Consider the following 26985-nt stretch of genomic DNA (forward strand, 5'->3'; position numbering starts at 1 on the left):
TGAGGCAGTCACTCTGTTTGTGCCCCATCATCATCGTTCTCCGTCTGCTAATGAGAACAAATGGAGGTAGCGGCCAGAGTCGCGCGCGAGTCGCTTCAAATCGCTCTGGAATCGCTGGGAAAACGCGTCGGTGGTACAACAGGTGCTTTTGCCTCTTTTAAGCTCGCTCTCCAAGCTGCGCGGCGCAGATATTCCGCCTGCGGAACGGCACGTCCTGTTGAATGGACTTGTCGGCTCCGGCGGAACTCGAAAGTTGTTGCATACTCTACGGCATTGGTCGTTCGTTCGATGCCGCGGACTCCGGCGTACTGATGCCGTTAGTCGTGCGTATCCGGACAGTCGACGTTCAGCCTTCAGTTCGCACGGTTCGGCAAGCGGTGGCCAACTGGGGAGATAAGCCAGTATAGAAAGCCCCCAACCAAAAAAATCGAAAGGGGCTCGGACTTAATCCCGTCTGCCGATCGAGAATTCTTGACGGGCGTGCGTGCAAGTGTATTAGTGTGTGTGTGTGTCTAAAGTGTGTGTGCGTGTGTGTGTGTGCGGATATAAACAAGCCGTGAACCAGCATATATAATTAATCATTCAGGGACTGACTTTAATGCCGTAATTTCGCCTGATTGATGGCTGGACATGACTCTGAGTCGCGTTTTCCGCGATGTTTGCCTCCGAACAACCCAGATCCTGAATATCCTTGAATCGAAGTGTATTAGCGAAATGCTGCATTGCCGTAGTGTGGCAATTTATTGCCGTAACCGTAACTGAAAATCACTGGCTGAGAGAATCGCCAATCGCCAGTCACCAATCACCAAACACCACACCTTTTTGGGCACCAGCAGCACCTTTTAATCATCCTGGTTTTCGCAATGACAAATGCCATGCGGGCGATTGCTGCACTCGCTCTAACGGCCGCCAGTGCGGGAGTGGTTTCGGTGGTGGCGGCCTCGGTGGTCAGCACCACCGGTTCGAGCAGCAGCAGCAGCAGCGGCAGCGGCCCCACCACCACCTCCTCGGCCATCACCTCCGCCACGAGTAGTGGCACCACCATCATCGGCGGCAGCGGTGGCAACAGCAGCAGCGGACTGGCAGCGAATTCCACGCTGCTCGACGCCGATCACCTGCCGCTGCAATTGACCACCGCCAAGGTGGACAACCTGGACATTGAAATCGACATTCAACTGCTGACAAATGGCTACGATGGCACAACGGTGAGTCCGCCGAATGACCATGATTATGAGGATGAGGCAGGGGCAGGGAAATGAGAAGAGGAAGGGGATTGGGATGGGGAAAGCGGATTCTGGGTGAAAAAAGAACAGGCGATTGTATTTATGTGGCTGCCAACGAGGCTTTCATTCGGCTTTGGCTTCAGCTTTGGCTTTATATCCTATGTGCAGCTCGTAAAATGCGCTGAACGGAGGGAAAACAGAACTACACTAAAACACATTTGTTCTAAGTACTTCAGCATTTAAAATTCTCTGAAGAATTATAGGAAATGGTATATAAATTTATAAGCAATGTTAAAAGAATTTCTTAGGCCATTAAATTGTTAAAAAAAACATAATACAAATTATTTTTCATGGTCAAATAAAAAACAAATTTCAAAAGCCATATTAACACGCTTTAAAAATATAATAATAATAACTATTACTAAGTTTTATTGGCTTATTATTAAGTCTTGTGCTTAACCTAATCAACATTTGCGATTTGTTTAATATTTACCCAAAAAGCTCTTTCATAAGCAATTAGATTTATTTCTGGTGTAGTTTCAGGTATCCCTCGCAGCCACTATAATTTACAATGTCTTTGTCTCCGATCGGACGACGGCGGGGCTTGGCCTTTATGAACATTTTACTTTTATTACGTGCTGGCATATTTCCCGAACATTGTCGTGCAGTTCTGTATGGTTTATGGGGCGTATACGCAATCCAGCAGAAGATTGCTTAATGAATTGTCAAGACAAAGGGGTGCAGAAAAGTTCCCCAGCGAGTCGGGTGATTATCACACGATTATCACACGTCCCACATGCCCTCGCAATATTTAATACAAAGTTTAAATTATAACAAAAGGTTGGCAGTTAGCAAAAGTTTCCTCCAATGGCATTCCTTTTAATTTATTTTGCTTCTAGCCAACCAGCTGGTAAATGAAAATGAATGTGAGCCTCATTAGCAGCCAGCACATGGGGAAACTTTTGCCAAACATACAGGCGTACACACCTCCATCGATGCATAATCCTGTTTTCAAAGGAACTCCGTCAAGGATGTATACCGAAAACCAAAGTTTATCCCTTTTTTCGCCCATGTGTGTGTGTTTTATTTTTGCTTTTTTCCTGCGATTTTTTGGGAGAACGAGCAATTTACGTGCTTGGTGTGGCAGCAGTAAAGGATATGGGGAGATGAGCTCATCCGGAAGGGGGTGATATAGATCTAAATACTTGTTGTGTGGAACGACAAAGTTGTGCTCATCTGTTCGCACGTTTAACTTTCAATCGAATGTAAATAATGAGTATCACGTAAGTTGGCGAAGGATGCCGACATTTATCGCAGCATCACGTTGTCATCATGTTTATGTTCCGCACATTTTCCACGCAAATAGATATTCAACTAATTTATAAACAGTTCATGGCGTGTTTACACTGATTTATCGAACGGCGTTGGGATTGGATCGATTGCAGCTAGTGCCAGGTAAAAAATGTACGTTTTCGCATTTGGGTGATGAGTTTTTAGTGAGTGCACTTGAGTTGAGGAGACAACTTGAGCCTGGTCTCAATTGAAGTGAGTTAACCGCCGGTTGACACTGACATTTGTCCCCGTCATCTGTCAGCAGCAAATTGTCTTTTGGGGCGACGCCGTTTCCACCGTTTCTTTCCATTGAAATTTACATAATGCATCACGCATACGCCGCGTTGTGCAATCTAATTGAATTATTAATCTGCACTCGACAAATCTTGCCTGCATGCATAAAAAATGGGTTTATGTTCGTTCCCTTCGTGAATAGGTTCCCATTCGCCATTCCCCATTCCCCTCAAAAATCCATTGTGTTTTTGCGTTCTTGGATGGAATTCGCGTTTTTCTAGTCGCGAAGAATAACTTTGGCTTCCCATTGTTCGCAGGCTTTGCATAGCAATAATAATAAAATATTAATAGCCTTATTTGTTATTGCCGCTGCCATGTGGATTGCGCTTTCCATTCAGCAAATCGCCTCTATTGTTGTTCCACCGCACATTTCTATATACATATATGTGTGTTGAACCAGATCCTTTGGAATTTGCGCAAATTTCCGGCATCAATTTGCCAAATCAGTGGGCAGCGGGTGAGCGGGGCGTGGTCGATAACTACATGTCGATAGCCCGGCCAATTGAAATCGAGCCTATCAGGCCAACTGTAATTATTTGCTTTGGGGAATAAACAATTTATTGGAGTGAAATCGAATGGCTTTTCTCACTTCCCAAACGCTGATTTCGCACATTTCAACGAGGGGTTTGCAGTGATTAATAAGGGAAAAGTAAAAACAAATACGTATTTAACAAATTTTTCAAAAAAATGCGGTATGATAGGCCGCGCCAATTGAAAATAAATTATTTTACTGCTTCAGCAAATTGTTTTCTAATTATTTGGAAATAAATAGTTTGATCATATCATATTTCTTTTGCGAGCGTTTAGATGCTTTGAGGAATTTATATAATTTTTATCTATTAAAGGATATTTTTCACATAGACCCACATCATGTTGTTAATCAAATTATCTTTAAAGTATTTTTCACTTTAGCCGGAAAGTATTCATGCTTTAATAGAAAGACTTTCTTTGTTGGAAATATGCTTTCAAAATGTTTGCTTTTTCTTGAATAAATAAATTTCGTAGAAACTTTGTTGCTAAAGTATTCAGCTTTGAGTTGAATTTTCCATCGTCTACAGATTAATTAAAAGTGTTTCTGTTTCAGTTCGTACTCCAACATACAAAGTTTTTCTCTCGCAAAATGTTGCAATTAGTTGAGGTACAAGCGCATCACCTGAATTAGCTATTTTACTTTGTAATTTTCAATTAGATCATGGCCACAAAAAACAGGGAGTTGGATAAATGTCACCAATTTCGCCTAATTAAATGTGTGTGACAGCTGGCTGCCATAATCACGGGGCTAGCCGCAATATAAATGAGCCGGATCCTGGTACCACGAATCGGGTCACAAATATATGGGCCATATATATATATATATATATAGAAACCGCAAGGGACACACACGTTGGCGGGCCCCGCTGAAAAGGGAGCTGCATTCCGGCTCTGCCATCACGACCATTCCACATTAATCTTGGCCACAAGAGCCACAATGTGTTTGTCTAGGTGTTGCCATTTAATTGCACCTCCTCCACTGCTCCCCTTTTTTGCACGGCACCTTTCTCTGCTCGGTTTTCGGGGGGAAATGGAAAAGCAAATGAAAATAGCTGGTTACTCGTGATTTTTATGTTGCCTGCATTTCGCTTACCCCTTTATTCAGGTGAATGGAGCTAGGGATTTTCGGTGGGCAGTCAAAGGGGATTCAGTAAACAGTAAACCCAAAAAGGCTCGCTGCTGATTGACCATAAACCCTGTTTTTATACGCTGCTGCCACAGTTCATGTGTGTGTGTGTGTGTTAGTGTGTATGTGTGTGTGTGTTTGGGTCCTTTTCTTTATTTTCTGTTGCCCTTTTGAAGCCATTTTTTATGGCGCTCTCCTACTCGAGTTGAGCCATTGGTATCAGTGTCTCGGCAATGACACAAAAGTGCAGAACGATTACTCGTGACAAGTCAATTTAATGGGGCCACGACCATGTAATATTCCTAGGGTCATGTCAATCATCTGCGCCGGGTGTGCAAGTTTGCCAGCTATTGCCAAAAATACAATCTAGATAATCGACTATATTTTTATTGTTAAGAAATCTGGGTTCTCCTGCAAGTTGGATTCCCTCGAGCACTGGAAAGAAAACTATACATTTTACCATTTGATTGTAAAGCAGAATCTTAATTGAAAAATTCAAAGTTGCTATGCAGAATTATATTAAATAGAAAATATAAAACCATTAACTTTCATTGCTACAAACTTAATTACTATTTCTTTTTGTGTAGTCACTTCAGTGTATTCTCCTTTAGAAAAAGTTGTAAGAGAATAATTTTCTAGTATTAAGGATAGCATAGGAGTCCTTCTGCCATTGAAACCACTGTGTGTACATGTGTGGGAACTTGACACGGCTGAGAAAAATCCATGAGACATGGCTCTCCCTACCATTTTTTCTACTTTCAATTGAAACAAGTGCAGCTGCATTGATGTATCTGTATTTACACATATGTGACGTATGTGCAACTGCAGTGGTGTTTGTGTGCCGACGACACTTGTGCAAGTTAACGGGATGTTTGTGTTAAACACACAACTGAACTCCAGTGACTGACAGCGTTCACTTGCCAAGTTTTTCACTCCGCTTCGGTGGAAAATCCCAAAGGGAAAAGAAAATGGGGAAGGAAGGCCTTTGGAAAAGTATAAAATCGATGCTCGTACAGAACTGGAGAGCAGGAGTTGGGCACTATGAAGATTAAGTTTGATGGAGTGAGTGATGGGTTTGGATTGATGGAGACTGCATTCACAATCAGGCTAAGAGCCCCATGCCAACTCTGCTCCGGGTTGCAAAACAACCCGCCGGAGTCATCTCCCGTTTGCAGCTAATTATCCTGACATTCACAATCGGCCCCGGGCAAGTCAACAAGGCAATCTGCCGAATAGCTGCCAAAACAAACAATCGCCAGTCCCTTCGAAAATTGGCAGGCAATAGAGCAGCGATAAGACAAACAGGCAGCAGCATTTGATTTACCTGCCAAGGCACACACAATGCAAAATCAGGTCCAAATAATCGGGTTTTGGTAATTATCATTGCTGTTCAGTGTGCTGATTTATAGACTACAATTCTGAGCGTATAGAGTTCAGCTGCTTAAACAAGGAATAAATACCAAAATAAATTTTGTTGGTAGTTTAAAAATCTGAAAATCAAGTTTGGTATTCAAAAACCGATTAGGATAAGTTCTACGCCATATCAGAATGGGTTAATGATCTTGAAAAAGCAATCAACTAAAAGTATTTCCCAAGGATGTGGCACACGACCCAAAATAAAATTAATTTTTAATAACTTTTTTGCCAGAGCCAGAGGCAAAACTAGTCCAGTGCCTCCACCTCATCCGTTCCCGGATCCCTTTAATTATTTATTCGTAGACAAATTCGACGTGTCTGGGCTTTGGCTTGTGGTCGAGTGGTGTCTCTGCCAAGTCCGAAAAATGTGAGCCACTCACCGCAAGTGTGAAAATGCCGCTGGAGGGCCAATAAACTTGTTGTCCATCAGCGCCAGGCGAGGGATCTAATTAGTTCATTCATAATTGAGGGCACTGCTCATCTGGCAAGGCGTTCATCTGTAGGAGGAAAATCCCTACTTAATGTCAGAGACTTTTCCGCGCCATCAGGCGCTCATTTGCATTTAAGGCCCGTGCATAGAAGTTGGCTTGGGGGCCTCAATTACGACAGTTTTGACAGCCAAGACACATGTGTTTCCCCCTTTCCTATTCCATCTTGACTTTTGGCTTCGTTTAATTAAGCCGAAATTTCAACAATGAACACAAAACACAAACGCGCACATCAGCAGCTCTCTTGACAGCTGTCTGCAGAAGTGAAACTCCTTTCCCGCATCCTGGAGGTCCTGCAATTGTCAACGGGGCATTGACGGCTCACACAATGGCCCACAGATGAGAGATAGCCGACTTTCGCAATTGTCACTGCAGTTAGCATCTGCTCGAGTGTTTCTTGGCCGAAAGCACCTTGGGGCCCTCCCCATTTCCATTTCCATATCCACATTGCATAACGAGGCAGCAAACTGCTCCGGCTTAAGCCAAACTTTAAGTTCTGCTAGGAAGTTTGCTAAAGCAAACAATAAATATTTGCTCGGCGCATAAATCAGCTGTCTAGGCTCTGGTATTATCGCCTCTACGTGAGATTCCCATCCTTTGTGTGTGGATGTCCTCCTCCTCCGAGTTAAAGGAGACGCCCACAGCATTTCTTGTTTATGGCAAGAATTTAAATGTATGCTAAACGGAGGCACTGCGGAGCGACTTCAGTTGGTTTTGGCCACCCACCCGAATCGAGTTCAATGCGCCCGAAAGCCTTTTTGGCCAGCGAATCGTGTGGGCGAAGTTCAAAGTGCAGGGAAATTGAAAATATATTACTGCACTGAACCGAAAAGAAGAGTTTGGGAAGAGGTCTCTGTAAAGAAAAGCACCTGGCAAGCTGCAGGGAAATTTAAGTTGGATTATTGCACTGAAATAAAAATACAATGTGTATAAAACATCTGGAAATTTATTCAGAAAATCTGAATTTATTTAAAAGTAAAAATGTACATTGAAAGTACGATATTTCACTAGAATATATGCTATTATTTTACATAATTATTTTCCAGTGCATGCCTGTAAATTTCTTAAACGTTCGACAGGAAAATCGCATTACACTATATATACAGAGACGCTCTTTGAACTGAAAGGGAAGCTGAAGCCTGCTGACTGTTGTGATTTCCCCCGCTCCTCGGCCATTGTTGTGGAGTTTTCGGTCTAGTAATTGCACAGAGCACTTAATTAACAACTATGCTGTGCCCGGGGTCATGTGGCACTGGTTCTGTTGTTTGTTATCGTTGCCACTCGTGTTGCCGTAGGCGGAAGTGCTCAAATGACACTGTAAAGTAAAGTAAAGTGTGCCGCTCGACGAGTCCTTTGCTGGCGTTCGCTTATTATTCAGCCGGCCTGCTCGTCCTTTTCCACTTGTAAATCACACTACTTCCGCCTTCCACTCAGACGGCCAGACAAAGGACAGACACTCGGACAGGTGGGCAGCCATTCCACCATTTCTTGTTGTCCTGCCAACAGGTTTTGTGCCTTATTATTGTACGGCCTCCAGGTGTGTTTCGTGTGATATTGTGTGTCAGTATCTGTGCGTGTGTCTGTGTGTGTGTGTTGGTGGGTGTGTTCTGACGTTTAATCAACGCATTGTGCCATTTAACTCTGCAAACAAAGCCAAAGCACCCAAGTGCGACACAGGCCTGGAATTTCTCCGAGTTAGAGTCCTTTTTCCTTCCTGGAATCCTGCCAACTGTTGGAGGCCTCTGGGGAACGTGGACCACGAACATTTGTTGTCCACTTTTATTGCCAATTAAATACACAACTGCTGTCACGGTTGTCCCTTCTGCTGGTCCGCTTTTTCCCCTTTTCCTCGACTGTTTAAATTTTCCTTCAGCACACACTTGGCAGATGCTTAGTTTATGTTTTCTTTTTGCGCGCTGTTCCATGAAAGCGTATAAATATTTACTTGTAGCTCCAAGGGATGGGAACACGGAACTTAAAGGGGAAACTCTTTTTACAAATGCTTAAAACTGAGCCAAATAAGTAAAGTAATCATGTAGTTCACTTCTTAAATGTGTAGATTATACTTGAAGGTAAAAATTTGTTAATGAATTAAGGTGCAGCCCTTCCATCGTATTGCCTGGAAATTGGTATTTCATTTTGGCCCTGATGGAACCCATTGCCGGAGTCACGCTTCCACTTCCGGGCTGTTAACTGCTTTTTAATGATGCTCCTGCCGCCAAAGAAGCAGCGACATGAACATAAACATTAACATCGGTGTAATGTTCGACGGCATTACTGAATCCGTGCAGCAGCAGCTTGGGATTTTAATGAAAACTCACTTGACATGAGAAGGCATTTCGTGTAATTTTATAATCTTAAGTGTCTTTTATTGTCCAGCGCATTTGGGTCGTTATGTGAAGCATCAATTCATTTTGTTTACTGTTCATTAACGGTCCATTTCACGTACGAATCCTTTGGTAATTTTATCCTTGTGTAACAATCAATAGAGCTTATGAATAAATAAGCGCACTTTAGTGCATTTATATTGCCGCCTAGAGCAATAGTTGCTTTGGGCCAGTTAAATATTTACGCTACTCAAGTAATGACTATAAGTGCCCTAATCTAAACATTAATAAATTAACCTTGACAAATAGTTGTGCATGAAATTGCGCATACGTCCTGTTGCGCGACCCAAAAGTATGCAACATTTGTGGTGTTCCTAAACCGCCGTTGAGCCGATTAAACTGAAGTTTCCATTTAAAAACAGTTAACAACTTTAAGGATTTGAAGCTGATTATGCGCAATATACTGACGTGCAGCAAAAACAAATTTAATTAAACGAAAAGTTCGCAGAGAAGTCTGAATAGCAACAGAGAGCTGAAAATATTTATATGGCGTCGGCAGTTTCATGTTTGAATTAATTAATTGCATTTGTCAGCGGTTTCGGGTCTGCTTTTGAGCATTATATTATGCTTTCATTATGGTTATTTGTTGCCGGCTGCGCATTTACATTTCCGTGGCAATAAAAACACAAAGGATGTCCGCCAAAGGATACGCGACCAGCTGTAGGCACTCTGGATCCTTCGAATCCTTTACATTAATTGCACTGGTTCCACGTACCCTTCCTTATTAATTAATAAATTTATTTACACAACTCAATTGTTTTTGGGATGCGTGTGAGTGGGCGGTTTGCTTGAATCGTGTAAATAGTTGAAGCCACCAAAGCAAAGGCAACCGCCAGAATGCCAACATGTCTGGTTGGCCAAAAGCAAAAGAAACCGCAAGACAAATTCCGACTCAAAGTTGCCACAAACAGTTGGATAGATATACACATACATATATGGCTAAAAGAAAATGGAAGGAAGGCCCTTAGTAAAACAAATTAATATCATTACCAGTCCTGGCAGTTTTCTCCAAATTTTGTCAATTTTAATTATGAATAATGCCTGGCAACTTCCCAGGATTGCGTTCTTCAAGGGGATTCCGTCCTGTGGTCTTGCCACAGATGCCGCAAATGATTGATAGTTTTATATATGGCCAGGACATGCGTGCCAAACACAGTCAGGATGACAGGAAAACAGGGAAAATGAATGGAGCAAAGTTCATAGAAAAGCAAAGCAGATGCCAGCTAATTAAATTCGAAAAACATTTCACAAATTTAATTAGTTTGTGGGAGGAGATCAAAGCGAAGTGGCTTAACCACAATTCAGCTAGTTAACCATGTAGCGGAATATCAGAAAGTTTAATATGATTATTCGATTTGAAACCAAAGTTTGGGATTGGAGTTGAATGATTTCGTTTCTGGGATTACTAAATGGGATACAGGTTTTTATTATATATATTTCTCCTTGAACTGAAACAACATATTTCCAACCCGCTAACAACCCATTCGAAACTCGTTCCATTGCAGTTGACATCGTTCTACAATGAGAGCAGCTGGACAAATGCCTCTGAAATGGATACAATAGTTGGTGAGGAACCGGAGCCGCTGTCACTTGTGTCAATTGTAGTTGTTGGTAAAGTAAATGTCGTTGAATGTACAGCAACAGCCAGCCATCCACTGTATAGCACCACCCACCAGTCCACCACTCCACCAGTCTGTCCACCAATCCACCAAAAACCCACTCGACCACCACCACCTTCACAGCTCTCACGGACACAACAATTATCTGTAAAATTGCATGTTATGTTGCATGTGACAAACACGAATCGCACGCACACACGCACACCCCCATGCACAACCATTCGGTGTCTATCCGCCCACATAAGTATGCTTTAGCCGATCGTTGTTTGACAGTCGAATCGCCTGAGCCCCGATTATTATGGGTGTGATATTTGATTTGGACTCGCCGCAGGCATCTTCCTATCGGTGCTGATATTCCTCTCGGTGGCCGGCAACATCCTCGTTTGCCTCGCCATTTACACGGAGCGCAGCCTGCGACGCATCGGAAATTTATTCCTGGCCTCTTTAGCGATTGCCGACCTTTTCGTCGCCTCCCTGGTAATGACCTTCGCCGGTGTCAACGATTTGCTGGGTGAGTATCCCTAATGTCGTAGCCCTAATGCTATCGGTTCGGCTCTGTCTGTCTGGATAATGGAAAATTGCAATTGAAATTCGCGACTGCTACCGCAGAAATTTATGCAAAATGCTGCAGGCCCTTTCGGTGCGAAGAAAAAAAAAAAAAATTTAAATACGCGGCGGTATAGGATCCCATGAGGGTGCTGAACCACTCAACCACCCGCGCACCACTCGAGCCCATTTGACATGCCTGGCAGCGCTTAAAGCCGGATTTTATGCGGCTTTGTCAATGCCTTTTAAAGTGTCAGCTGCACAAGTCGACGCACGAGTTACCCCAGTTTTCCTCGACTTTCCCCACCGAGGGTCCATTGTGATTGCACAAGATTTCCTCCGTGTTGTACACCATCAACGAGGGCTGGCTTTGCATTTTTAAATAAAAAAACACTTGGCTTACCTTGATGTAATAAGCCAAGCTTCACTTCAAGTCCACTGAAATATTAAAGAAATTTGGGGAAGGCCATGTGAAAAGAATGTATTTAATATTTCATTCAAAGATTAACAAAAGCTTTAAATATTTTTACAAATTTCTTGTTGGGATTAAAAAAAATCATCGAAAATTGTAAACTATTTTGTCTTATGTCCTCCAAAGAAATTGTAAAATATTTCTACCATTTGTAGCTTGTCACAAAGAATTAAAAAAATTGGAAATTTGTGCCTCAATGGTTTGGCAAGAAACAATTTACAAATTTAGAAACTATTCCTTCGACTCTCGGAACCCCATCGGTGGGCAAATGGTTATAGTCAGCCAAACAGGAATTTCACTTTATTCCAGCTGTACATCTGGTGCCGGCTAACATGCAGATCCCGAGTGCAGCCACACATTCTGATTATTTTCCATTAGCTATTCCGAGAACAGCAATAGCAGTCATTCCTCGAGTCGTCCTGTCGGTGGAGAAATCCCCCTTAGATTCCCCTGCTTCCCTCGAAACTGACAAAGTTTTGCAGCTGCAAGTCCTCGAAGTGGAATGGGAATGCCCCAGTTAGAGGCACCTCCCAGTTTGAGTGCCGTTTATGGGTGCATTTTATTAATTCCAGTGGCGGAGGCGGGAAACTCGAGATGAGTACTTGACGGGCTAAGTAAATAAGAGGCAAATTAGGCGAAAGGCGGGCAAAACTTTTCCCGGGAACCGGCGTAATTGGGGGTTCGAGACGGGCTAACAACGTGTTCCGGTTCAGGAAACATGCAGCTGACATCAATGTGTAAGGACTCGCACACATGCTGCAAGAAAAAAAAATGTGGAAAATCATAAACAACAAACAAAAGAAGAAAACTGCGAGCTCGTCATATGAGTCTGAAAATGTGAGCAGAATCCAAAGCGATGCGATGCGGTGAGCTGAAGTGAAGTCGGAAAAACAGAGATGAGTTTGGGTGACATACGGCACTCTGGAGAAGCAGAGGTGCTCAAAAGGAGGGCTTTTATGCCCAGAAGGGGCTAATAAATAAGAGGCTCTTAGATGTAATAAAAAGTGATCTACAAAAAAAAAAAAAAAAATATAATAAAAAGCACATGAATGTAATCTGAATGTTTCATGAAACAGGAAAAGTTTTTTTATTTTTATAAAATGTTCAGAAACCTAAGAATTCTTTCTGTTCACTCAAAATATGATATAAAATTCCTTGATTTTTCCAATCCCCTCTGTTAAAATCGTGCTACGCCCCTGCAGGCACCCACTTTCCCTGGGGAGTGTGTGAAAATAACAAACGACTTTGGCACTCGCAGGAGACGAGTGGCGTTGGGGCTGCCGCGTAAGCAAAAGTGTGAAAAAATAAATAAAAATGCTCAGCTGCTCAGCTGCTCAAGACAAACAGATGCCTCGGGGTCCTGCGACACCCACACCAATGCACACACCCACCCACACGGAGGCAAATTATTTTCGCCAAGGCAACATTTAGCACGCTCGAAGACAGGCAAATCAGCAAATAAACATCGTTCGCAATTGGACAAATTCAAACAACAACAGAGGAGAGCCGGCGAGAATCGACAGATGCTGCCAGTCGAGGGAGTCGGAAGAAAATGTAGTATACTTTTTTAGCCAAGAGCCATTCATATGTGTATGCCAACGACGATGTGTATTGAAAGCGGCATGAATTATTTGCTGACTTGAGTACCAACTCCCACTCAAAGTATTCCACCTACCGAAATAGCTTTTTTTTCGGGGCCATGAGCATTTCGGCAAATGCTAAGGCCAAAGCAACCCAATCTGCTCTCGCTTTTGTAGCCAGGAATGAGTCGTGAAAATGGCCAAGACTCTGGAGTGCAGGTCTGGTATTTCCAAAACAATTTGCAATGCATGAACAAACGGCTTGGAAGTATGTGATTCGGCAATCAAGTGAGGTTTTTGAAAAGGCCATCAACACGACTCGAATAATTGGACTGCTGCTAAAGTTGCATTGAACAAAACTTGAAGAGCTTAACGTTACAAGTTTTAGTTTCTGCTGTTTCTTAACACATAGTTTAACATACATTTACCTGAATCATATCACTGAATTAAGATTTAACCAGTGAAAGCAATAATTGCTGACCAACGTTTGATATCCTGATTTCCTTGGCTTTTGATAACCTGACATCCTGAAGGCTGAGCAGGGTTGAATCGGATTGGCTTTGCTTTGACCAGTTGCGTCGGCACTTCCTGTGGCATTTAAGAGCCGTATCCTGCAACACGCTTGATTAACTGGCATGAAAGCTGTATGGAGCATGATGTGCATGTTCTTATCGCCCCAAATCATCGCTTGAAAGCCACGGACCGAATAAATAACCTTTTTCTGTGGAAAATCTGTTATTGAATTCATGTGTATTTCGCTGTGATTTTCCATGCGGCGAATACCACTTTTCCAGGACTGAAAGGACATCCGTTTCTGGTCACGCACTTAACATCAATCGACTACGTCGTAATTGCAACGCACTTATGAAATTGACAAACGTTAAAAAAAAAAAATTATTTGTTTTCACTTTTTGCCAGCCAAATAAAATTTAAATGGCGGTCGCCCCAAAGGACGATGTGTGTGTGTGTGTGTATGTGAGCTGGAAAGGGAAGGACAGGAAACGGAAATGAATTTATGAAATCATTTAAACTCAATTTACGACATGAATAAATAAAACAAGAATCTGTGATACTGGTTGCCTCTGCACTTTCTCTTGCTTTTCCGCTTTTCCCCCAGTATTTTTCTCTGCATTTGTTGCTGCCGACGTGCAAATGAAATAACTTTTTTTTCGCAGTCCGGCCGCAACATGGCAATTTCCGCCACGTCCAGACAGAAAGTACTTATTAAGCATTTTAAACAAGCAATCAAACACTCGTTTACCCCGCTTTCTCCTCACCCTTTCTACATTTTCGCAGGATATTGGATCTTCGGAGCGCAATTTTGTGATACTTGGGTGGCCTTTGATGTCATGTGCTCGACGGCGTCAATTCTGAATTTGTGCGCCATCTCGATGGACCGCTACATCCACATCAAGGATCCGCTCAGGTGAGTGATTGTCGGGATTGTGTCACATGCATAATATATCAAATCCATAACTAATTGTCCCGGCTGTCGCGACCGAAATCGATTCATTAATGTCAGCCGATTGCAAGTGCTTTGTATGCACGTTACTCATCCGCCGCGTTGTCATTCCTGTCACGTTTTTGCGATGCTGTTTCTGACGCCACCTAATTTCACTGTCTTGAAACCATTCGAGTTCTTTGCGGCCGTGGGGCTCATTAATCGACGCTCATAATTGTTTCATTAGCAACAGATTTATGGCGCATTACGAGACTTTTTCACACTTCTCCAGCCACTTCATCTTGAAGTTCGCTAAGCACTTTCGGATCAGCGTTTCAGCTGTGGTTTTCTGCCACCAGCCAAGTTCAGCAAAGTCATTCTCATTGGGTCTCTGGGTCAGGCGAACAATGAGTAACAAAAGAAGTGTCATTACCAGCTGCTAAAACTGGAGAACAAGTGGTAGTTATGGGTGTTGAGGTCAGAATGGAGGGTTCTTCTTCCTGACGTGGTGAAATAGGATTACTAATTTATATTTCTTCTAACTATTAAAGATGTGGTATGAAATTAATCTATTAAATAATTATTGAAAGCTGTGTAATAAATGAAAAGGAAATGAAATTGTTTATAAATATTTAAAAAGCATATAACAGGTACATAGTTAGTAAACTATAATGAAGTATAGCGGTATATGCTTTTAAAAAGTTTTCCTTGCTCATTTTATAATGTCAACTTGGTCTAGAAAAACTTGTAAAGTATTCTTGCTCTTTCCTTCCCTTGCTCCTTTTAAAATCTATTTGGGAAAGTGTTAAATCAAATTTCGAATCGAATTCCCCAACAGCTGGCCCGCCCAATACGAATTCGAGCCCTTGGCCAACTGGCCTACATATCGCACTTTTCGCACCCTCTGGAAATGACTTCATCTGTCAGCGCGGCGAGGACTGAAGTCAGCCCAAATGTTCCATTATCGTAGTTCAATCTACCTTGTATATCCGGCACGTTGCCCCAGCTGCGATATCCCGGCAGGAAGCCCCAGAGACAATCAAATTCTGCTGCCTCAGGTGCTGTGTGTCCTTGTGTGCTCCCAGTGTCCTTGTGTTGGTGTGGATCCGTATCTGTGTGAGTCTGTGTGTCTCCTTCACCAACTACGGCAATGACAATGAGAATGAGCTTGTCCTGCTGTCGTCGTGGCCTAAAACGCTGCCAGTCAGCCATGTTGCTCAGCTTTGTAGTCAGCGAGCAGTCAGCAGTTGAAATTGATTTCCAGTGGCGAGCAGTTTCCACAAAAGCAGTCACTCGAAATCAGCTCAGTAAACTTGAAACTAGTTTATCAAGCACCACCCACAACCCACCACCACCCACAAATCCCCCTTTTCGGCTGGACCACAACAATTGTGTGTTAATTAAATTTTCAACAATGCCCCAGACCCCACAAGTGCAATCCAACAAACGCTTTTTTCGGGCCATAGGAATATTACATTTGCGGCCAAGAACAAACGCACAAATTTATTATGTGTCAGCAGCCACAACTGAATTCCTTTATATGTGGGTTTTTTGAGTGGGTGAACCTTTGTCTGTTTCCTATTTTATTTTTTGACGTGCGGATGCACTTAAAAAGAAATTCTTGATAAATTAAAATTTTATTTTGAATTATAGGTACAATTTACAATGAGTCTTACAACTTGAAACCCAAAAGGATTCTAGAAGAGTTTCCTAGCAATTTTAAATGGTGAAATAAGCTTATTTTCCTTTAAAAATACATAGGAGAGAATTGGATAATTTAGATTGTATTTTTTCCCAGTATATCAGAGCTGTGTTAAAAATGACGTTGGTCAAGTCGCCGACAGACGCAGAGCGGGAAGTTGACCCACAGCTGGCAACCCGACGAAATGATTGCAGAATGCCATTGGGGGAAAGGACTTTTGCTGGGGGGCAGTGACTGGGAGGGGAGGGGAGGGATGAGGGGGCGTGGAAACGAGGAGCGGAAAATGGACAACAGGGGGGGGCAACTACAGCAAATCGAGACAGTTGCCAGCCCTAACCCACAGAGCCATGTCATGAAAGAGCCATAATAAATCCTTTGATGCTATTTTCAGCCAAAAGCCAAAAGTAGAAAAATATTTTTTCTACACCGCCCCGTTGGCTGTTGCTATTGCTGTTTCTGTTGCCACCTGGGGTAAGCTTATTCGCTTATGGAAAACGACACGACATTTGTATGGGTGTGTCAGCAGTTGCCCCTAAACCCCATTTTCCTACCCACCTGCTGAATTTCCCCCCGCCTCGCTTTCCATCTATCTGTGCATCTTTTGTGTAGTCGGGTTCACGTAACGAGTTGGCGAGCGTATAACGCTTCATTGATGTGGCAACTTGATGTCGAAGCGAGCTGAAAATTCAGATTGGAAATTTTGTATGCCACGGCAAAAGGATTTAAATGAGCTCCGTCTGGGGGGCCAAGGGGAAATGGCAAAGGGGAGGGGGGTGACCATAGTGGGTGGTCTAGCAAATGACAATTTTCATGGAACATTTTTCCTGATTTTGAATTCCGTTTCTCCTGCGGGAGCAGGGAAGGTACACACGGATAGATGGAATCGAAGGTGAAATTAAGCACGGCGAGGAGATACGTTTTCCACAGGAGGAAATCCTTTCGTGCTTGACATCGAATGGTTGATGACGGGTGAACGACACAAATTGCTCGAATGATCTTGATGTAAAGGTATTGAATATTTGCTTACGAGACCAAAAAGTGCAGCTGTAAAAAAGGGTTAAAAAATAAAAAAGCTATATAGATTGACACAGAAAAAAATTACCACTTTAATCTAGAAAATTTTTAAAGCCCCCCAATAAATTAAATTCCTTTCAGTTTTCCCTTCGCAAGAGTAAATGTTTTTCTAAGCCACTGTAATTGATTCGATTGCGAAATTGTAAAACAACCTCCCTCCAGCAATGAAAACTCCCTGACAAATTCACCCTCAATGTAAATTGTGCCTCACAAACGCTGATTAAGCCCGACTAATGTTGTCCAATATTAATTTGAGTCCTTGGGTTAATGACATTTGCATAGAACCCCCGCTGGCCACCTGCTACAAACCATCGCCTCCAAATTGAATTTAGCCACCTGGATTCGTTTGCATTTGCACCTGAGGGGGCGTGGGACGTGGATGCCAGCGCCCACGTTGAATGCTCAGGTACCCGAGACATTTTACACTTCAGATGTCAAGACGTCGCTCATACCACTTCTCGCTGCGAATCTGAATCCGAGTCCGAATCTCAAGGAGCAGAACTGAACTGGCGGCGGGAAAATTGCAAGGAAAACCCAACTCAGAGCGCAGCGCACACTTGCCAACTTTTGTGCCTGAGAAATGGTAAATGGGATCTAGCTTTTGTATATTACCATAGCCATTGCCGTCCGACTTCAGACTCTCGTTCTCGTTTTATGTAAATCTGATTTATTTGCATGTCAAAGTGGAGGCAGCAGGGCATTTTTTTCTCTCTGTTCACCCCTCATCAGCGGCGAAAGTTCACGAGTCGTCGTCTCATTAGGAGTCGAGCTGTCGAGCAGTTGAGGAGTCGAGCTGTCGAGCAGTTGAGGAGTCGAGAGCCACCACCCCGGGACACGCCCATTCATCTAGGACCTGTCCTTGTGTCCTCCTCGCAGAGGGAATCGCTGATTCAGTGTGTTTTCTTAGCGTTTTAGAATAATTGCAGGCGTTTAATTTAATTGCGCTCGCCTGGATTTTCCGAGCCGGGAAATTGGCAAAAACAATTTGGATAAAAAGCGCGTGCAAATTTAATTAGTTCCAGACAAAGTGAAGATGAAGCGTTCCCCTTCCTTTTTCTTTCTACCCCAAGCAAAAATACGGAAAATGAGAAATTTTCGTATTTTATGTGACATCTTGATGTCTCTGCCGGCTTTTTTCCCCACTTTTCGTTGGCACTGCCGCTGACTTTGGCGCCTGTCATCATCGTAACTGTCAGACGCATATGTGAAATTCATTTTAAACTGCAATAAAAACTGAAAGAACAATGAAAGTTCCCCGCAGGCTAAAAGGTGTAGGGGAGAATGGGATTTTTGGCAGGCGTTATAGGGGCTTTGGCCAACAACCGAAGGCACAACACTTAAACGCGCACCGCAAAAGCTGTTCCTGCAACAATGACGCACCTGGGAACTTTTTGTAATTGTATTTTTTCCACTTGTCTTGCTCGTGGTTGAGGATGGGTTACCGTGAACTATGGGGTTGTGAGCCAAATAGAAATTGAGGGATCATTGGGGACTCCTAGAGAGCTTCCATTGAACAGGATTGAAAATTGATGGGGGTCTTGTAAATCAATGACATGCAACAAGAGGTACATTTTATTCAAAGAAAGAATGGTTTTAAATTCCCCTAAGCACATTTTACAATTGAATTTTCAGAAGTTAATTTAAAAATACAAATTCATTTGAATTTTATCCAACATTTTTCTTGAAGCACACTTTAAGTAAAACGTTTCTACCATTAGCTTCTGCACTGGGTGAAACTGATCTGAAAATAGCCATATCTCTTCCAGCCCTCTAGCTTCCTTAACCTTTTGACCCACAGTGCTTTGGGCACGTGCAAGCGATGACAGTAAGAAAAACGCTCATAAAGAGTCATCAAATTTCCCCTGCCAAGACAAAGGCGGCCAAGCTGACGCGGCAGGACCTGAAAAAGGGAAAAAAATGGGAGAAAAAAGGAGCAGCTCGAACTATGCAAATGACGACACAAAAGGCAGGGGAGCGAGTCCTGGGTGGAAGGATCGCTGTGCGTGCCTTGCGGTAATTTCTTGAGTGCATGTGGTACAAACACAAAAGCCACCGCATGCCACGCAGCCAGTCAAACCAGCAGCTTCGATACGAGCGGTAAATGCAAATGTCCTTTGGGCGAAGCAGCCTGCTCCTGGCACAGACACCCACCCACACACACACATACTCACCATTTCAGTTATCCTGCTGCAAAGCAGACCTGGAACGCTCTCACACACGATTTCAATTAGCCCATCGATGGCTGATTGGCTCCTCCATTTTCCAGCTGAGGGCCAAATCGTGTGTCACCTAATGGCTGCAGGTTTATGTGCATATATCAAAGCGCTACCCCAGCCACTCTAAGACACTGAATTAGCACAGGTAAAAGGAAAAGGTTGCTGAGGATGTGGGAAGTGGGGATGCTGACAGGCTGCGATGTTGTTCAGCTGCAATAAATTCTTCGCTCGCAGGAATATATTAATTCTGAACGGATATCCACTTCTGGCAAACAAATTGTTATGGTATGCAGTTTCCAGCTAAAATGAAATCATTTTTGAATGATTTAGGAAGGTTTATCCATCAAAACACCAAGAATTTGGCAAAAAAAAGGTTTGTAAAATGTTTTTTTTCTGCAATTAGCTGGTAGATACAAAACCATATCTAGGTAGATAAAAATAGAACCTCTCCCACCGCCGTCTCAGGTGGAGTGGATGGGGAGTGAGGAGGCTCAAGCTGCGGGCTTTCGTCACATGGAAATCAATTTTCGTGCCGAAAACGAAATTGAATTTGTATGTGAATACAATTACATAAACTTCCGTTTCCGCTCCGTCATCGTCCTTGAGTGTGAGCACAAGTGTGTGTGTAAGTGCGCCTTTGTATTGAAATCGAATTATTCTGTTTGATTTCCTGCACAAGCCAAAACGATGCGGCATATGGCAGCAGACCAAACCCAAACGGCATCCGAAACCCACACTCCACTCCACTCCACTCCGCTGCCTTGTGAATTTTTGGCATGGGTTTGGGGTTGTGGGTTTTGGTTTTTGCATTCACTGCAGACTGCTCATTTCCTGCTATGAAAGCAGAATCGAAGTGCTCGAAAAAGGCGGCCGGCGAGGATGATTTGCATATGCCATTCCCCGCAATGCGTGTGCGGTTTGTCCTTGGGCTTTGGGCGATTTGTCGCCCTTTCGCAGTGAGTAATTAATGACATGCATGGTGACCCAGAGCACCTGATCCCGAGTCCCCGATCCGAGCCTGAGTCGGGGTCCCGACTACCGCTTTTGGAGGCCGGACCAACACTTGTCGCGCACACCCGAAAATGATGTTGTCTAATGGCTGCTGGGCGCTGAGGGATTGCCAGGGACATGCAAAGCCACAATCAGGACATCGGGACATGGTCCATGTTCGTGTTGTCCACGCCTCTGGTTCCGAGACTTCCACGTGTTGATCCAGATGCTGCACACAAGGAAAAACAACTAATTTTTTTTAAATATATGATTCAGAAGTAAAAACATACAAACATCCTATTTAAAAATCGATGAAGTTTGGTTGTACCATTAAAAATAAGTTTAAATTTAATTCACTTTAAAGTATAAGGCTATTTCTTAAAGTTTTTCTAAATAAAATTTGTAAAATAAGTTTAACGGCAGATAGTATTTTTTCAAGAGAAAAATTCCTCCGTAACAAGAGTCTTTTCAGCCAGTGGTTTGATTTTTTGCCAACAACTTCGTTGCCGGTTAATTTATGTAATGGGGCTTAGAAGAACAACTTTCCGTTTAATTAAACAGGAGCTTTAAAACCCCGAACTTTAAGCGAAACTTTTGGTTGAGTGTGGCTGTGTGTGGGTGTGTTGGTGTGTGTGTTAACCCTTTGGCGTTCACCACAAGGGCAAAAGGACAAAAAGGGAAACGCCAGGAGCAGCCTGAAAGAGGGAGACGAGTGGGATGAGGATGCAGGATGAGCATGAACACGAGGATGTGGAGCAACAGCAGGGGAACAACAGCGCGTGTATTTCCGCTTCCTTTGCCGCAAATTGATGCAACCCTTTGACTCCCCGATCTGCTCCTCTTTTCCAGATACGGACGATGGGTGACACGACGCGTGGCTGTCATCACCATCGCGGCCATTTGGCTGCTGGCCGCGTTCGTCTCGTTTGTGCCCATCTCGCTGGGCATCCATCGACCCGACCAGCCGCTGATTTTCGAGGACAATGGCAAGAAGTATCCCACATGCGCCCTGGACCTCACGCCCACCTACGCCGTCGTGTCCAGCTGTATCAGTTTCTACTTCCCCTGCGTGGTCATGATTGGCATCTACTGTCGGTAAGTCACAAAGTCACAAAAGGAGGCCCGAAATCGCTGTCTCGCCTCGTTTCGTTTAGTTTGGTTTCTTTTTGTCCGGATTGCGGCGAAAGTTGTTCGTGCATAAAACATGAAATGCATAAAGTAAGATATCTCCGGACGCCTTTAGCTGCAATTATGTAGATACAAACAGCCCAGGGTTTCGCACAGAACCACAAGGCAGGGAAAACTTCCACAGGCCAGCGAAACTTTTGCCAAAATCTCGCTTCAAATGAAAACAAAGCGAGAACTCAAATGTTTTTATGAGCTTAAAAAACACCAGAGGCTTGAATGCAATCTTTTCCTGGAATTAGCCTAGATTACATACCCTTACAAGAAGGGAAACTTTACAGCACGAAATGTCTTTAAGTTCATCAATCTAAATCAACAGATTATGAGTACAGATTTTAGATTCAAAAATAAGCATATTGTAGTTAAGACCTATAAACCTTTTGATAAAAAAATTAAGAAATTTTAATATTAGATATTTATTTTCTTGGTATTTAATAAATATTTTCTTTTGGTAGAAACGCACAGTTCCCTTCAGTAGAATTCCCTAAAAAAGAGCATGTAAGAGAAGCTAGCGAAACAAAGAGGAAGTCGGGGCACAAGTAGTAAAAAATAAATAATAAAATGTTGTAAAAACTGACGAAGTTTGCCGCTATCGCATTGCTGAATATATCAGAAAAATGCCGCAAGGACCTGCGCCCCTGATGGCCGTCAGGCACGAGAGGGAAATGGGAAATGGGAAAAGGGAAAAGGAGAACTGATTGTGGGCAAGGGGTTCTGGGCTGAACAAATAAGCGCACGCATTAGTGTCCGTCTAAGTAATCCCCAGGAGCTGGCAAAATACTGGGGCGTGTGCAAAAGGACTAGACAAGGACACACACTCACACTTAAACACACACAAACGCATAGCTGCTCATCAACGTTTCGGCCAGCGGCACGTTGCCATTTTAGCTTAACGAGATTTGCAGCCATTGGCCAGGACTCTTCTCCTTCTTCTTCCCCTCCTTGCCCTTCTCCAGTGATATCCAACATCCTTAGTCCCTATTGCTCTCATCAAATGGATCCCCTGTTGGCTGGCATTGGAATTTTCTATCAAATTTCGGTTAAATTACAGAATAAATATACTTTTATCGTCATAATTTGTGCCTGGCCTCCGCCGGTCCTGTTATCCTTTTTATGCGGCCACCGAGTAAACACTCACAGCGCCAGACACATATGCTTGTTTATTTGTTCGATGTGGAAGATTAGGGCGGCGAAGGGAACGGGGGCGTGGCAGAGCTTAGAGAGCGACTCAAGTGGAAGATTGGATACGATAGTCAGACATTGCGTATACGCAGCGTGTTTCCTTTGGTTATTGATGTGGACAGAGCCATTCTTGTCGGCATCCATTTAATTGACATGCCAAGCGGCCCAAGTGAATAATTATCATATCAATTACAACCTGCAACTAGTAACAACCACGTAGCCCATGGCTAGTAAATACCAAAACCAGAGCAACAATCAGGAGCAGTCAGTCATTGGGCGAGAAATAATTGATAATGTCATGCTGACACAAGAAAAGACAATAAGCATTTAAGTGTAATGTAAGGCTGTCATAATGAAACCATAATGAACCATTTCAAACTTTAATTTGGTTATGAGCACTATTTAGATATTCAGCATCTTATGTTTAATAAAGCTTCAAGCTACAAAGGCAAGAAAGCCTAGAAAATACTTGTGTATTAATTGGCACAAGCTTTTAGAGCCGTTTATTATTTCTAGAGATGAAAACAGAAATACATTTTGTGGTTGTTGTAAAATTGTGAATTCATGAAAGCCTTTAATAGACAATAGTCTATTAAACAGAGCAAGAAGTTACTACAGATTTTTGAATTTAAGCTCCATAATATCCCCCTATTCCTTCCACTTCCTTTCCAGGTTGTACTGCTATGCCCAGAAGCACGTCAAGTCCATCAAGGCGGTAACCCGACCCGGCGAGGTGGCCGAGAAGCAGCGGTACAAGAGCATCCGGCGCCCGAAGAACCAGCCGAAGAAGTTCAAGGTGCGCAACCTGCACACCCACAGCTCGCCATATCACGTTTCCGATCACAAGGCCGCGGTGACGGTGGGCGTGATCATGGGCGTGTTCCTCATCTGCTGGGTGCCCTTCTTCTGCGTGAACATCACGGCCGCCTTCTGCAAGACCTGCATTGGCGGCCAAACCTTCAAGATCCTCACCTGGCTGGGCTACTCGAACTCGGCCTTCAACCCGATCATCTACTCGATCTTCAACAAGGAGTTCCGCGACGCCTTCAAGCGCATCCTGACCATGCGAAATCCCTGGTGCTGCGCCCAGGATGTGGGCAACATCCATCCGCGGAACAGCGATCGCTTCATCACGGACTACGCCGCCAAGAATGTGGTCGTGATGAACTCGGGCCGCTCCAGCGCCGAACTGGAGCAGGTCTCTGCGATTTGACCAAAAGGCTGTCTGAATCTCTCCGGCGGCGGTGGTGGAGCGTTCTCCTGGCTGCCCTGCGGATGCGGATGTGGCTGGGGATGCGGATGGGGATGCGGTGGTCTGCGCGTGGACGACGACGACGATGGAGCGCTGACCACGCGGTATGTTCCATGAGATTCGGTGACGGCGCCCACGGCCACGATTGTGGAGACCGTGGAGGCCGCACAGATGGAGACGGAGCTGCTCTAGACCGGCACAAATGGGTTCCTAATGCCAGCCAACACTCGATGCTCGAACCGCAAGCAATCCCATCTAATCCCATCCTCAACCCCGATCCAGTGGATATGGAAACCTGTAAGTATTATCAGCGCGTCCCCGAGACTAAGCAATCAACTATGCGTATACTTAATCGCACTAGTAACTAGCTGTAAATCCTTTAAGAGTAAAATTAAAGAAAACCAAAACAAAACAAAAGCGAAACATAAACTGAAACCAAAACCAAAACCGAAACCAAACCCGAAACGTGATTAGGTCTAAGATCTTCAACCCGGCACCTAAGAGCTTCTAGTTAAGTTTCTGTTTGGATATTCATGGCGGTTTTCGCTCCATGCAAATGCGATTATTATGGAGTGACACATGTCACTTGCCATACACACACACACACACCCACACAAAACAAATACATTTACGCACACAAACAAACCACTCAAGCTCACCAGCTGAACAAAAAAAATGAGAAAAACGCTGCATACATCGCGGTGCCCTTACATATATTGAGGCAACCCTACATTTGATTTATTGATGAGAATTTATGGCCATTGAACGAACAGGGCTGCCAGCTGCACTCGTAAATCATGCAAAATGATTATTGTTGTTATTATTACGGGCACAGAGCACAAAAGCTGTAAAACCCCGACCATTCATTCCCCCATTGGTAATATAGTATAAATGTTATGTTTAGTTGGAGTGCCGCGGTGATAGCAAGTTTTAACGACCAAACTTTGCAGACTGATTTGAATTTATGCGCGGAAATCTGTTCCTCCCCAATGTTAATTAAGCCAACTGTGATTGACACCGGCAAGCGAAACCAGTCGAAAGGTTAACCCGAGAAGCCTTTTCGGGTGCCGCATTCTGAGCACTCTGATTACCGGGTGATTTAATGAGCCGCACCTGCGAAAACACAGTTATCAGCCGGCGGCATAATGAACATGTTGCCCCTGGCATCGCCTCTCCCTTTCCCCTTCATCTTCACTTTCCCCATCTTTCCACTTTCCCACTTGGAGTGTCTTGTCTTGTGTCCCAGATTCCGGATCTCAGCCAGTGGGGAAAACAAATGTAAACAGTTTGCTCTTCACGCCGTGATGAAAAATTATGCCAGCACAGGGAGAAATATCTAATTTATTACGTCTGACGATAAGATAAGATAATAAATCAGGTTAAATTATCAAAAAAAAGCTCACGTCCAGTAGTTTATCTCTATTTGGTGCAAAGTTAAGTGTTATATTGTTGACAACCTAATTCTACGTCCGTGTTTTGATAATAACTCTGTAGTTATTACGTTTTGATAAGAAATATTTATTTATGAGCTAAATTGATTTTGAGCTTCTAAAACTTTTATATTTTTAATAACTGTTAAAATTTCCTTCTTTTGATTACTTAGTTTAGTTTTTGAACCATAACTTTCATACTTCGTGAATGAATTTTTCTTAGTGAAACTCCGTTTCGGAGCTGTATTTTCCTCTGGCACTCGAGTTTCAATTCCAGTTATTTGCGGATGCCGCAACTCTTTCCTCGGTCCTTCTCGGTTCTGTTATTAATACGAAGTACTTATGCTGCCTCCTCCGATTTTTCCCCTTCCATTTGAGGCAATCCGCTTACAACTTTTTCGGTCTTTGTTTATTTGATTCCCTTTCGCGCGTTCTCCTTTTCGTATTTATTTTGGCAGTTTATTAAAACTTTGGCTCTGCTTTCGTCATTTTAATTACAATACTCAGAACAAAAGCGAAACGGCATTTGTTATCGAAAACCACGCCCCCTGAACCGCCCAACACCCCAAACAAATCGCCGGGAAATCGTCATTGCCACAACTGGCACGCAATCAATTCAACTTCAACTCCGCCAACGTATACGCACGTGTCGCAGGTTCTTCGTTGAGTGAAGGCTTGAAATTCGGGCCCTGAGTGCTTTATGGCACACACAAAATGGCCTTGCCCCCAAGCCCCCATTTTCACCTCCCCTTTCCATCCACTTTCCACATTCCATTTGGGTTTATTTGGGCCACAGCCATTGACTTTGACTCTGGAATTTGTCGTGCTCAAAGCCCACCAAAAAAATGGCCAGTCCATGATAAATTTGCGTGGAGCGACCCTAAGCCTTAACCCATTATGCACAAAATTTGCCTATATTCAATATTGGTTGAAGTAAATCATCATTTATTTTTGAGTAACCGCAAGGGAGTTATTAAGGATACACATTCACTTAAGGGTAATCATCTTAAGTACTTTAAAATCCTTTAAACAAGCTTACAAAGTAAACCCTTATTGGCACTTCTTTTGAGCTGCTTAAGCTTTTCAGGCACTCAAGGGTTAAGACTTTCGCCACAACTCTTTCGATTCGGCTTTGCATAATTAAAATAATGCCCGGAAGCATTGCTTTTGTTATGCTTTCTCGTTATAGAACTTCCTGTTTTTATCACTTTGCTACTTCAATCACTTTCTTCCTTTTCCCTTTTTTCACTCCTTTGTTCATCTTTGATTTGGTGGAAGTAACTTTGTGATTGTGACTATTGCCGATGCTCCTCCGATTTTCCAGATTCCTTTTCTTCTCCAATCATGGAAATCCGGTTTCGAAGGGCGCTGGTTTTTCATGCTCTTGGTTTCGCGAGTTTTAATTGAAACATTTGACAGCCTGAAACTCGATTGTTGGCCTGTCTCTCCTTCGGTTTTTTCTGCAGCCTCGAGCTGTCTGCCTCTAATTGTATTAGCCA

General features: G+C 43.4%; 1 protein-coding gene across 1 annotated transcript; it reads left to right on the forward strand.

Annotated features, from left to right (window-relative positions):
* The first annotated feature begins 1070 nt into the window (after positions 1 to 1070).
* Positions 1071 to 26209, forward strand: LOC108091870 (dopamine receptor 1). Its single transcript, XM_017191251.2, has 6 exons — positions 1071 to 1205; positions 10303 to 10408; positions 10748 to 10927; positions 14311 to 14440; positions 21287 to 21532; positions 23477 to 26209. Exons 2-6 carry the CDS (start codon positions 10348 to 10350, stop codon positions 24015 to 24017), a joined length of 1158 nt encoding a protein of 385 aa, XP_017046740.1. The 5' UTR covers positions 1071 to 1205; positions 10303 to 10347; the 3' UTR covers positions 24018 to 26209.
* Positions 26210 to 26985: the final 776 nt, after the last annotated feature.

The sequence above is a fragment of the Drosophila ficusphila genome, unplaced genomic scaffold (genome assembly GCF_018152265.1).
Source record: "Drosophila ficusphila isolate 14025-0441.05 unplaced genomic scaffold, ASM1815226v1 contig_791, whole genome shotgun sequence".
In the NCBI taxonomy this organism is placed as follows: Eukaryota; Metazoa; Arthropoda; class Insecta; order Diptera; family Drosophilidae; genus Drosophila; species Drosophila ficusphila.

Bases quoted from the DNA above. Each gene is read 5' to 3' on its own strand.
- LOC108091870 (XM_017191251.2), top strand. From the start codon at position 10,348: ATGGATACAATAGTTGGTGAGGAACCGGAGCCGCTGTCACTTGTGTCA. The intron at 10,928-14,310 runs GTGAGTATCCCT...ACATTTTCGCAG, and splicing joins CGGTGTCAACGATTTGCTGG to GATATTGGATCTTCGGAGCG. The intron at 21,533-23,476 runs GTAAGTCACAAA...CTTCCTTTCCAG, and splicing joins ATGATTGGCATCTACTGTCG to GTTGTACTGCTATGCCCAGA.